Raw genomic sequence first — 12879 nt, forward strand, 5'->3', positions numbered from 1 at the left:
TTTGTGTCTGCTGCCAGCGTGTTTCAGCGGTGTGTCTGTTTCTTCGTACGTACCCTTTGCCAGGCTCGTAGCAGCACATGCCAAACTTCTTGGTGCCCGTCTCCATGCAGCGCCGCATCATGAGGCGGTAGCGCGGCTCGAAGACGTGCAGCGGGCACGGGATGCCCGGGTATGCCACCGTGCACACGAAGATGGGCACACTGGTGGTCAAGCTGAGGTGTTACAAGGAAGGAAGGACGGAAGGGGTGGAGTTTTAGAGAAACACAGCAACACACCAACTTGAAACATAGGACAAAAATGTTCTACAAACCCCAACTCCGATGAAGTTGGGACGTTTGGTAAACAGTGAATAAAATCAAAATGCTATCATTTTCAAAACACTCAATCTATCCATTAGATGGAGAATAGTGAAAAGACAACATATTAAGTGTTAAAACCGAGAAAAAATATTGTTTTGGGGGACATATGTACTCATTTCTAATTTGAGAAATCCAACACGTCTCAAAAGAGTTGGGACGGGGACAATAAATGGCAGCAAATGTCGAGGAAGACTAAAAACAAAACAAAAGACAACACTTAACAGTTAAATACATTAACCGATGAGATGATTTTATATAAAAAAACAGTGTTAATTCCTATCTTGGACATGATTTCACCAGCTTAAATGGTGGGTGTATTCCTTGTCATGTTTTGCAATGTTTTCCTTTCTGTAGTGCTTACAGTGTGACAGGTCTTGACCAAAAACCCACCATTTTTATCACATGCTGGTCCTTATGATGGAGCCAAACTGTTAAAACATAGTAGAGAATGCAATTTGACCTTACTATGTGGCAGTAATCGAAGATCTCCCTTCAAAATATAATGCATGAGTGGCTTTTCATGCTGTTTAAAACCCATTTATACCATTCAGCACTGTATTTAACTCTACAGATGAGTGAGAACATCTTAACCAATGCACTACTGCATCCGCATGCCATCATGGAGGCTGACTTTTGAAGCTAGCACTAACACAAGTTGGATGGTCCATTTTCACTGTAGCACAGGATGTGCAATGCTCTATTATTGTCAAAAAGAATGGACTTCTACAACTTCTGCTGACTTCTGTAAGCAAAGGACAATTTCCCATGTCTTCTGGGTCTATTTCAAGTGAGCTCAGGTGCTTAGGAGAATGTTAAACCCCTGTGTCATTTTCATGCATTAAGCATTCTTAATATGGTCAATTTTCAATAGCTCTAGCACTCCAGGAATTAGAGTGAGACTACAGCCAATATATATTTCATGATGTCATGAACCTATACAATGATTTTATTAACAAAAATATGTCTTATATACACTCAATCGTGGTAAATCAAAGGGAATTCAAAAATGTATGTAATAACTATGGTAATTATTCCCTTTGCATCTTTAATTCTGAGTGACTCAGCCTCTCTGTGATGATCTTATACCTGGACACCTATATTGTCCGTCAGTACAATTCATTTTGAAATGTTCTTCTTTGTTGTTTTATCTTATTTGGATGTTTACTAAATTTCACTGATCCCCGTCCCAACTCTTTTGAGACGTGTTGGATTTATCAAATTAGAAATGAGTACTTATGTCCCCCAAAACAATATTTTTTCTCGGTTTTAACACTTAATATGTTGTCTTTTCACTATTCTCCATCTAATGAATAGATTGAATGTTTTGAAAATGATAGCATTTTGATTTTATTCACTGTTTACCAAACGTCCCAACTTCATCGGAGTTGGGGTTAGTAGTTATCAGTGTTAATTTCGTGACGAAATATTTTCGTCATAATTATCGTTAACGATTGATTTTCCCCTGACGACAATAAAATGATGACGAAAAAAACAGCACGCGTTTGTACGAAAAATATAACGATATTGATTTATATTTTCGTCAAAAAAATAAAAATGTGACTACAATACCACCGGAGACGAAAACCAATAGGAAGCATTTTTGTTAATATGTCACTGAAACATTGGAAAAGAATTGCCTGCTATTTCGCAGGTCGCGACCCTCATCTGCTCCGCGTCTCCTCCCTTCTCCCCTCCCTCACTCACACACACACGCAGCAGGCACAGTGACAGGCAGCGTCGGTGACGCAGTAGCAGCAGTAGCCTACTCTTCAGTGCAATCCTGGCTGGAAAAAAATGTTGCCCATTTATCCATGACGAAGAAGTTTATGCTGTCATGAAATAGTGGTGGTGCTGTCGCACATAGCAAACATCTTTTTCTAACGATGCATTTTTGCGGAACTTCTCCACTCCCTTCATGAACCTGCTACCCGACGGTCGTTGTCTGATCTTTTTTCGATGTTCGCTAATGTTTGTAGCCTAATTTCAGGGTCTATGCGTAGGCACAAGCCTTCTGATAAGAATCACTTAAGTGCCAATCGCAAAGGATTCGGAAGTGTGGAGTTTTGCGACTTGTTTCAGTCAAGGACACTGAAATAGGAAGTGAACCTTCCACGCTTTCACATGCGTTATTGGGGAACAGTTTGCGGTTATTGCAATAACGCCTTGAGAATGCATGCAACCATGGGCATGGTCACAACCATGTCAACGAGAGCGCGTTTGCCATCAAAACCTTGCATCAAGCAAATAATATGCCACAGTTTGCAATAGGCGCACGAGAGAGAGAGAGAGAGAGAGAGAGAGAGAGAGAGAGAGGTCTTCCAACAGGTGCCGTGCCTTTGTAACACATGCATACAGTAGGCTACCCCGCAACGTTCTTGATTAGGCCCACTGGTACTATACCCCACAAGTATTTTTTCATAACGTGCAGTGCCATTTTCCCCGAAGTCATTCTAAAATATCGACAGAGATTTATGAGTGTCACGGCCATGCTTTTTTTTACACATTGGACGCACTGGCTTAAGCTAGATTTATGCTTCGCTCGCATAGAATCTGCGTCCGTCCGTTTTCTGTCTATGCGAGTCCACGCCCCCCTCTCAGAGGCTCTGCGCCCGTCGTCTAGCGCCTCGAAAAAATTCTAACTATCCGTCGGACGGACGCGGAGTATGCAGACAAAAAGGCACTATGATTGGTCGTCTCGCTACTTCCTTGTTCTGTTCTTGTGGCAGCGCAATGCCAGTAGTTTGCGAGAGCAGAGCTGTATTCTGTTAAAAACTTTATTAATGCCTTGTGTGTAAATGTGTGTAAATACACGAAGCTAAGCTAAGTAACAAACAATGCATCAGTTGAACACTCGTGGCACAATGCCTGCGGTTTTACTACCGTTCCTCCACCGAATGTAAACACACATCGGCAGAATCAACTGTCTTTACATGTTTGCATGTTCTGCTCGTGAAAACAGACTGGGTATGTCAAATAATTATACCAGTGCATTGCCTTTGCAATTTGTGTGAAAATACCTAGTTAACCGGCAACATTGCTTAATAATGACCGCAGTGCTTACAATGTAGTGAAAGTAGCCTAATCGCGCAATTTCAAATGTGGCTGGCAACGAGACCTCGGACCTCGCAGAGCTCGCAGATGCATGAATACAAAATTGGTTCGTGGCCACTCCCACGCGACTTTTCACGCTCGCAGTTGCTGAAGTCTAATCTGACCTTAAGAAGCTCTGGCAGTTTTTGACAATATTTTATTATTAGCCTACAATATGTCATTTTAATCATTGATTTCCCCAAATGGTATTTTAGTTGGACAATTTTATAGAGAAGTGTAGACAAGAGGAAATTAATGTAATATTTTAGTTGACTAAAATTATTTTAGATTTCGTCGACTAAAATTGTATGAATTTTAGTCGACTAAAATTAGACTAAAACAAAAATGATTTGAATGACTAAATTGTGACTAAAACTAAAATTAAATTTTCGTCAAGAGACTAAAACTAAAACTAAATTAAAAATTCCTGTCAAAATTAACACTGCTAGTTATATGTCCAACAATTGAGGTTGTTCATTGGCCAGTTGTAACAGCTAATTGTGGGAAATTATAGTAACTTTTTAAGATTTAAAATATCTTATAAAAAAACATTGAGCTTTAAGGACTGAATAATACTCTACTGTATACTGCTGCAGCATGGACAGCAAATGAGTGGCAGGTGTTAATTGAACACTTTTATCGCTCTGAGACACACAACGCCCCCAAACTACCACCACCACCATTATCATCACCAAATAAGTACATTTAGCGAGTAATTCAACACTTCGAGAGCAGACCCAACACTAGGAGGCCGTTCAATTCAACTCTCTAAATGTGGAATCAGCAATGTAACACAAAACACGAAAACCTAACACAGCATGACCCAAAGTGCCAGTTACCACGGTGACCGTCCGTCGTCAGTGACTCACTTGGAGAGCTCGGCCATCTCAGTGTCGTGCACCTGCTTGCGCTCGGCCAGCTGGGAGGGGAAGAGGCGGGACATGATGTCCTGCAGCAGCACCGTGGGGTTGTACTTCCTGTTCTTCAGGTACTGCACAGAGAACGCGCACACACACGTACACAGACACAGACACAGACACAGACACACACACACACACACACACACGTACACACACGTACACACACGTACACACACACATACACAGACACACACACAGTAGAAAGAAGATACAAAATTAGGAAGTACGGTACTGGTACTACACGTTTATGACTTCGTTAACATTTATGAAACTATGAAGGGGAATTTCGTAATGGGCAGTACAGTCGCAGTAAGCAGCATAGTTGTAATGCCTTATCTGGCCACAATCCTGCATACCCGACCTTTAAAGACAAATACACAGCAGAATTTTAAATGTAGCTTCTAGTCCATTGTGGGTAACTCATAATAGCTGTCTATCTCTGCCCTCTCACACTTTTAACATGTTTGGTCTGTTGAAGGACAGTGCGTAATGTCAAGAATTTTCACACGTTCCACACATTCCCATACGCACAGTCAAAACAAATCTTCTCTGAGGTGGTTTTGTGTGGACTCAGGCCCTGATGATTGTGTCGTTATCTCATTTTCAGGGCTATGTCTATACAGTGGCTGTTAGCAAAGATGGGGCATCTAAGGTTGTGGTCCAAGGGGCGTATTACAGAAAACTTCCTATCTGAAGTCAAAAGATAAGATGGAGAGAGAGAAAAGTGGAGAGAATTTGTTTTAGATAGGATGCGCAAACCAAGTTAGGAAACATTGGTCTGTAATAGGCTTTTCCTAAATGTGGTCCTTTAGTGCCGTTGCCACGGTAAACTAGACAGATAAGATAAGATTCTCAAGTTAGGATGTTTCTGGAATACGCCCCCAGGCTCCTCCGCACTAATGACGCTTTATGATAGCACATGGGCCATCTCGGAATAAGTGTCTATAGCTTTGTAAATTCAAGTGTAAAGAAATCCTGCACACTGTCCATTCCACCAACAAACTTTAATACAACGTTTCGATCATCTGACCATCTTCTTCTACCTGAAGAATCACCGAAACGTTAAAGTTTGTTGGTGGAATGGACAGTGTGCAGGATTTCTTTACACTTGAATGACAACCCTACTGGGATAATATCCTATGCACCTGCCCAACCACAGAGGTTTGCAAAAGCATCTTCTTGAACTATAGCTTTGCAAATAAAAGCTTCACGGTTCATATTTGCTCATTTATTTTGTTTTGTTTCTATACTGAATCTAGCACTTGTGAAAAGGGAATAGGTGTTGCGGTGATGTGATGAAGGATTTTAAATTTAATTAACGAGGTTGTTACCCCTTGCAGTGACTTGTGGCAGGGTCCACTCAATTCAGCTATTTATTATGGCATACAACCATTCAAGTTTAGGATTCTATGCTCTTATCAATACAAGCTTCAAGCTTTATTGTTTTTAACCCTGTGATACCTGAACCATGAAAGCAATGAGAGAAAATTCTAATTTTTTGGAATTTGCTTCAATATTGGTCCCTTATAAGAAATGTAAAAAAAAAAATTCAAAATTTTGTTAAGGTCGCTGAGATATTTAATGCATCATATATGATGCATCAGGCTTTTAATGAATGAAAATTCCAATTTCATGACCATTGAAAAATGACTTTTAATGCATTTACAACTTTTTTATTAATTTAAAAAAGTTGTCAGACAATTTAATTTGAGGATTATCTTTAAATATTTAGTGAGATCCTGCCATTTTTTAAAGCCTATCCTTGTTTTAGCAGGACCATATTTTACATTTCCCACAGCCTGGTTGGGTAATTTTTTAAAATCTATGTAAAAACATAGCTGATCGAATGCTCAACAACCTATTTATGAGTGTAATATAGATCATTATTCATTTTTGATGTGTAATTTGAATATATGGGTCCATTACTACAATTGGACCATTTCTCCATTCACTTCAATGCATTTTTTACGAGATCATAATTTCAACATTTTGCATTGCATTTTCAAAATTGCAAGTAAAACCTGTTTCTTAAGGCAATATCTTTGTCTCGAAGTAAAACAACTTGTGTGTTTTGTTAAACGATCGTCGTGGTATGCTTTGTAAGTTTCCCTATGGAGCAAATGCATTGATGGCTGACTTCCTGCCACCGCCGGATGGTGCTTATATGTCTCATCAGTTTTAGCACGATCTCTCTGCAACACGGTGTAAAAATATAAACTCTTCCTTGCTTAATTGCACAAAGCAAGTGTTCAAATTAAAGGATGTAGAGTTATATTTTGGAAATTTGTACACAAACCTTATGCAATTTGACGAAATCTCAGCGTCGGTCAGGGAAACCGCTTCTACCCCATTTTCCTGTTTTTCGCCGAGCTGTGGTCAACTTGTTGTCGACCGCTGCTCTCTTGTGGCGGTTTCCGTGTACTGCAGGACGTTTGGAAATGACGCGCAGGATGTTTTTCAGATCGATTTTTTTGTGTGTCAGCGTGGAGAGGGCTTTGAATTTGATGAGACATATATGATGCATCCGGCGCGATAGGGTTAATATAATTGCCAGAGCAGTTACCTCTTGAATACATGAATGAATGAAACCTTCTATTGCCCCAGAAGTAATTTGTCTTGCGTTTGGACATAAAGTACAATTACAACAATAAGGATAAGTAGTTGTTATAATTCCTTATGTTTCGTCTCTTTATTGAAAGCAGCGCTTGGAAAGAGGGGACAAGTGTTGTTATGGCGATTGTTTTAATCTAATTGCCAGCATAAAGTCAGAGAAGCCTTGAGGGTATTGTGTGCTTATTTAATCTCATTGCTTGGGTGGTTGCCTCTTGAAGTGGATTTTTGCAGACAGGGTTGTGGTCCAGGTTCCTATCAAAGCACTAATTACGCTTTAGGGTGGCATGACAGGCATCTCTGAATAAGTCTCTACAGTATAGTTGTATAAATACAGGTTTTGATAGTTTCATAATTTCTTTTATTTGTTTCTCTATTGAATCCAGCACTTTAACACAGTAAACAGGAAAAATAAGTTGTTGTGTGGTGATTGTTCTTTAATCATAGTTATTGCTGTTAACATGCTTAATGGCAGCATGGAGATCTTTCTGGATGTGTTTCTATAGGGTAGTCTTATGAGTACAACCTTCAAGCTCCATGAGTTTTATTGTAGTTTGTTTGCTTCTGTATTGAATCCAGCTCTTGAAAACAGGGGACAGAGGTTGTTGTGGTGATGTGGTGATTGTTTTTTAATCACATTACCTCTTGCAGCGGCTGTTTGCAGAGAGGGCATCTCAGGTTGTGGTCCAGGCTTCTCTCGATGCAGTTCTTGCAGAAGGTGTGTCCACAGGGTGTCGTCACCGGCTCGTAGAACAGCCTTAGCAAACACAGACCAAAAAATACAATGTTACTTAACTTAACCTGTTAACCCATTGATGCTTGATGTTGCGTTGCGCAACATTGGTCCTGGCGCCTGGAGCTGCATTACGCAACATTTAGGCTCATGAGATTTGACACAATTTCATTAAAAATCTTTGTTTGAGATGAATTAACACATTCTAATGAAAGATGAGAGTCTTATCATTTAAATGCCTTCTTATTGAATGTTTTTATGTGCTTCAGAGGCTGAGATATTTAGGCTGAGGGCAGCTTTTCTTAAAAAGGGTCCAGGCATTCAGCACCCTTTTTTGCAGGTGCCTAAGGCGTCAATGGGCTAAGACACAGCATTTAAAATTTGCTGTTACCAGAATGGAAATGACCAAGTCATGGTGCATTACTAAAGGCCCTGTGTTATGTCATAGTATTGTAGCAATATGGTAGTTAACTCTTCAATGTCTATTACAGCGTGCCACTGGAGGTACGGTGAGCATTAACCCCTTAGCGCAGCACTGACTCTCTGTATTGTCATGGCAATGTTGTTATGATGTAGTTAAGCATTTTCAGCAAGTGAATAGGGTTGTGGCGACCCCTGCAGCAGAGTTGAAATCAATCAACTCAGTTCAATCAGCTCAGTTTCAGTTAGCATTTGGTCCAACGCAAAAATGGCCGGTGACACATTTTCAAATATTTTGTAAATATCAACACTGGAATGTGAAATATTTTTGAAAACTGGTGGCACCATGAGAAAACTGGGTAGGTAATTGTAGAGTTACGGCTCCTTGCTGCTTGCTATTTTGTACTTTATTGTTAGAGTTATTTGACTGTCCATGGTGTTCTAAATACTCTATCTTGAGTTATATAAGATTACTCCATAATAAGATTATTACGTTATATTAACACCCAATTTTCTTTACTGTGTACAACAGGGGTGGGGAACCTATGTCTCGAGTGCCATTTGTGGATATTGAAGCCGTTTTATCCGGCCTCTGAGATAATTTTGATGTTATGCAGCTTCATATGAAATATGTCTTATGTTGTAAAGCAATCTTAGAAATTACATTTGCAATACAATTCAGCTATATTCATTGGACCTTGAGAAGGTGGGGACTTTTGTAAAGGTGTCAATATAGGCCTTAAGTGCAGGAAGAAATCCTGGTTTGTGTTCATAGTACGGCCCTTGGAGGACTTTTATGGCCCTTTGAGCAATTTGAAGTGGCCCTTCGAATGAAAAAGGTTCCCCACCCCTGGTGTAAAAGAAAACAGATATGGAACGTGAAACAAGAGCGCTGGAATGTTGAGCAGGCAGGCCAAGCCAAGCCAGCCAGGGCAAAGCAGGCAGACAGATGGCTTGTGTTAGCACAACAAGGGACTCTGTACACACAGGCTCTAATGTATCCAGTTGCACACGCATCACTGACGACGCAGAATGGGCCGAATCACTGACACTGAGCTTGTGATAACACGCCTCCCGTGGTGCTGTCACACTTGCACGCACGCATGCATGCACATCCATGCACACACACACACACACACACACACACACACACACACACACACACACACACACACACACACACACACACACACACACACACACACACACACACACACACACTCACACTCACACACACACACACACACACACACACACACACACACACACACACACAACTGTTTCCTTCTGTCTCTGTGTCAAATTAACAACCCCACACCTGCACTCATTACTTTCCTTTACATTACACTTAGCTGACACTTGTATCTAAAGCGACTTTAACTTATTAGGGTTCAGGGTATTGGTTACAGGCCCTGGAGCAATGTGGGATTAGGCCTTGCTCAAGGGCACTGCAGCCATGGATGATGGTGCTGGTAAGAGTGGAATTTGAACCTGCAACCCTCTGATCTTTAAGTGATACTGTACCATTTATAGAAATAAGCTCATATTACACCCCCCTTGAGTTAAATTCTTGAGTTTTACCTTTCTCCTGTACCGTACTTTCAACCCTTCTCTGAGCTACAGCTTGTCTCATAGGACTCAATGTTAACTGCTAGCTTCGAGGTGAAATTTGCACTGCCATACTCAGAGAACGGTTGAAAGTACACAAGAAAGGTAAAACCCAATCATATAACTCAAGGAGAGGTGTAAAATAAGCTTATTTCCAAAAATGGGACAATATCACTTTAACCCTCTAGCTACCAGAATTTTTTTTGAATAGGCCGGAATCCTACCAGGAATTCTAAGGAAAAATTGACATTTTGGTCATATTCTAAATAATGTCAAATAACTTGAAAAGAAATGAAAAGTGTCAATTACAAGTTACTTTCATATTGAAGTAGAGAAAACACACTTTCAAATGGTATATCATTTATGGATAATTAATTGTTCAGTATTCCCATAGAGTGCCTTTGATGTGGATTAAATGATAAAAATGTGATAAAATCCGATATTATCTAGGCCTATCTATCTATATATCTATATATTTAGGCCTATCTATCTATCTATCGATCTCTCTATCCATCTATCTATCTATCCTTCCGTCTATCCATCCATCCATCCAGGGTCAAAGTTGAACAATGATCATGTGACGACAACAAATGTCGTTCACCCAAAAGTCCTGTTTTCAAGCGGTTTCAAGCGGTATAACTGTAATGGACTACACTAGCTAATAATGTTTGAACTAAACCATGCCAAAGACGTGTAAGGATAACCGTAGAAGTGTCCGCGATAGCAGACAGGACATGAATGGAGCTCTAGGAAGTTTCCCCTCCCAATTTGGCACAGGTAAGACGCGCCAGGCATCACCGACTTTGACCGGAATTGAAGTGCTACAAACACCACGTTGGTAGGCTATTATTGCAAGTTAGCATTCAACAACGTCTTCGCGCACATTTTTATGAAGGACAACGTGGAGTAGTAACAGTCCTTGACTGCTTCGCCAAAGCTGACACGCAAAATGAGTAGCCAATTGTTCCATGCTGCGCTTCCTTCACGACGCGCCTGTTACGCAGAGCTGTCGCTGTAAGTTGTTCCAGGAAACTAAGATAGTTGGATACCAACATATGGTTTGACTCTGAAAACACACCGAAGACAGTTTACATTTTTAATATGTAGCGTGTAGACATCGGCTGGACAGTTGTGTTTGCTATTTAGGACCATGGCAGAACTCATCACAGTTGAACACCATCTCATAAGCCTAATAAAACAACATGATCTAAAAATAGCCTAAATAGTCATACACATGTGCTGTTGACCATGAAAATAGATCGAAGAGGGTTGGAAGTTTTCATATTTAGTGTATATTGGTTGTAGAAACAGAATGGTTGTGTTTGTAGCCATCCAATCTCGGACGGCCGTCATTTGAATTGATGGCAGATTGCCAAATCGCATAAAGCGGCGCATCTCGTAATAAAATCTAAAATACTGAAAAATAATATAATATAAACATATAGTTTTTATACTGACATTATATCGAGGAGGGTCTGTAATATTGAACTAAAGTGTTTGAAAGCTGGAAAAACTGCATGATGACGGCCGTTCAGCTGTATTTTCATATGAAAATATTCCGGCCGGCCGCGGCCGTTCTGGTACAGATCCAGCCGGACGTTCACGGCCGTTATGGTAGCTAGAGGGTTAAAGGTACACTGTGCAGGATATGGTCAAAAAAAGGTACTGCAACTATGCTGCTCATTGGGCTGGGCTGCCTATTGCCAAATTTGATCTTTACATGAAAGTTTACTAAGTAATAAACAAATATTTTCTAGTAAGATCCAAGTACAGTCATTTTTGCAGCTAAAAATGTCTATTTTTGGAAATTAAAAATGGCGGACCATGGAGAAGATCCCCCTTTTCATGTATGAAAAGTGCAATTTTTCCAGTCATAATGAATATTTAGAATTTGATGGTGGTGGTCAGTATTCATGAAAAAGGTAACATTAGTGAATGGGCAGCATGAATTCTGGAAATAAATAACTAAAAATCTCACACAGTGTCCCTTTAAGGCCAGCACTCTAACCACTGAGCCATGGCTGCCCACGTACAGCATTCTTCTCTGTATGGAGTACATAATCCTTTGTCCTCCCAGCTTAATATAGTAACTTAGAGAATGCTACTGGCCAAAGATTAGACAGGAGGTCTAAGTCTAGACACCTGACGAAGACTTTGTGTGAGGTTGAAACATAATGATTTTTCATCAAATAAATCACAGCAAGGGACCCTTCATTATGTGCAGATGTTTCTTCTTTTTCTCTTTTGTATCTGCGACCCATAACAATTGTTTTTAAGATGTGTGCGCACTTCAAACTCTTTTACATCCCTAACCGTAAAAGCATTATTTTTGCCCCAAAATACAAAATACTTTTTGTCTATCGTTCCTGTCGCTCCATGCAACAGCATCACAGTGGTGCGTATTCAGTGTGACACACAAGAGGGGGTGTGTGTGGGTGTGGCGTAGTGCACTAAGCCCCCCTACATTTGGGCTTGCATGCAGGGGCACCCTGGTTCGAATCTGCCCTGGGTTATTTCCCAACCCTACCCCATCTCTCTCTACACATTCACTTCCCGTCACTCTTCACTGTCCTGTCGTAAATAAAGGCCAAATAAGCCAAAAGATATCTTAAACCCCAACCATTTCAACGTCTGTCATGCTAAATAAAAAGAAAAATGTCTGCACACTTAAATCCTCGTTGTGTTCTTTTAAGCTGATTAAAAAGAACACAACGAGGATTTAAGTGTGCAGACATTTTTCTTTCTATTTTGCACAGCTTTTGTTTATGTCTGGCACCTTTTAATCGAGAGTGCGGTGTGATCCGGTTAAATAACGTTTGTTGTGCTCCCACAGCACTTCCGAATCTGCTAGTTCCAGTCAGGCTGCCCATACTAGCCCTTCTGTAGGATGTAGCACTACTACAAATAATACTGCTACCCAAATAGTAATGGCAACTCCCTTATAGTGCCGCATTCCCCAACAGTGGGAGCTTCCCAATATGCAACCAGGAGGCAGCTACCCTCCACTTGAATGTGTTCCAACCAACAAGTCAAACATTAACTATTCCTGTCACTGTGCATTGCCGTTTCTGTGTTGACGTCACAATTTCAAAGTCGGGGTACTTCGATTTGGCCCCAGCTCGCGACATGAACATTCCAC

The 12879-nt window shown here is 40.5% G+C and overlaps 1 protein-coding gene across 2 annotated transcripts in view; it reads right to left on the minus strand.

The window, feature by feature from the left end:
- Positions 1-12879, minus strand: part of lonrf4 (LON peptidase N-terminal domain and ring finger 4) — a 34594-nt gene that overhangs the window by 4875 nt on the left and 16840 nt on the right. For both annotated transcript variants that reach the window (XM_063190662.1, XM_063190663.1), the window contains 3 exons: positions 7622-7736; positions 4319-4440; positions 54-212 (listed from right to left, as the gene is read on the minus strand). In XM_063190662.1, coding sequence (XP_063046732.1) covers positions 54-212; positions 4319-4440; positions 7622-7736 — 396 coding nt within the window. The remainder of the gene's footprint in view (positions 1-53; positions 213-4318; positions 4441-7621; positions 7737-12879) is intronic.

The sequence above is a fragment of the Engraulis encrasicolus genome, chromosome 23 (genome assembly GCF_034702125.1).
Source record: "Engraulis encrasicolus isolate BLACKSEA-1 chromosome 23, IST_EnEncr_1.0, whole genome shotgun sequence".
In the NCBI taxonomy this organism is placed as follows: Eukaryota; Metazoa; Chordata; class Actinopteri; order Clupeiformes; family Engraulidae; genus Engraulis; species Engraulis encrasicolus.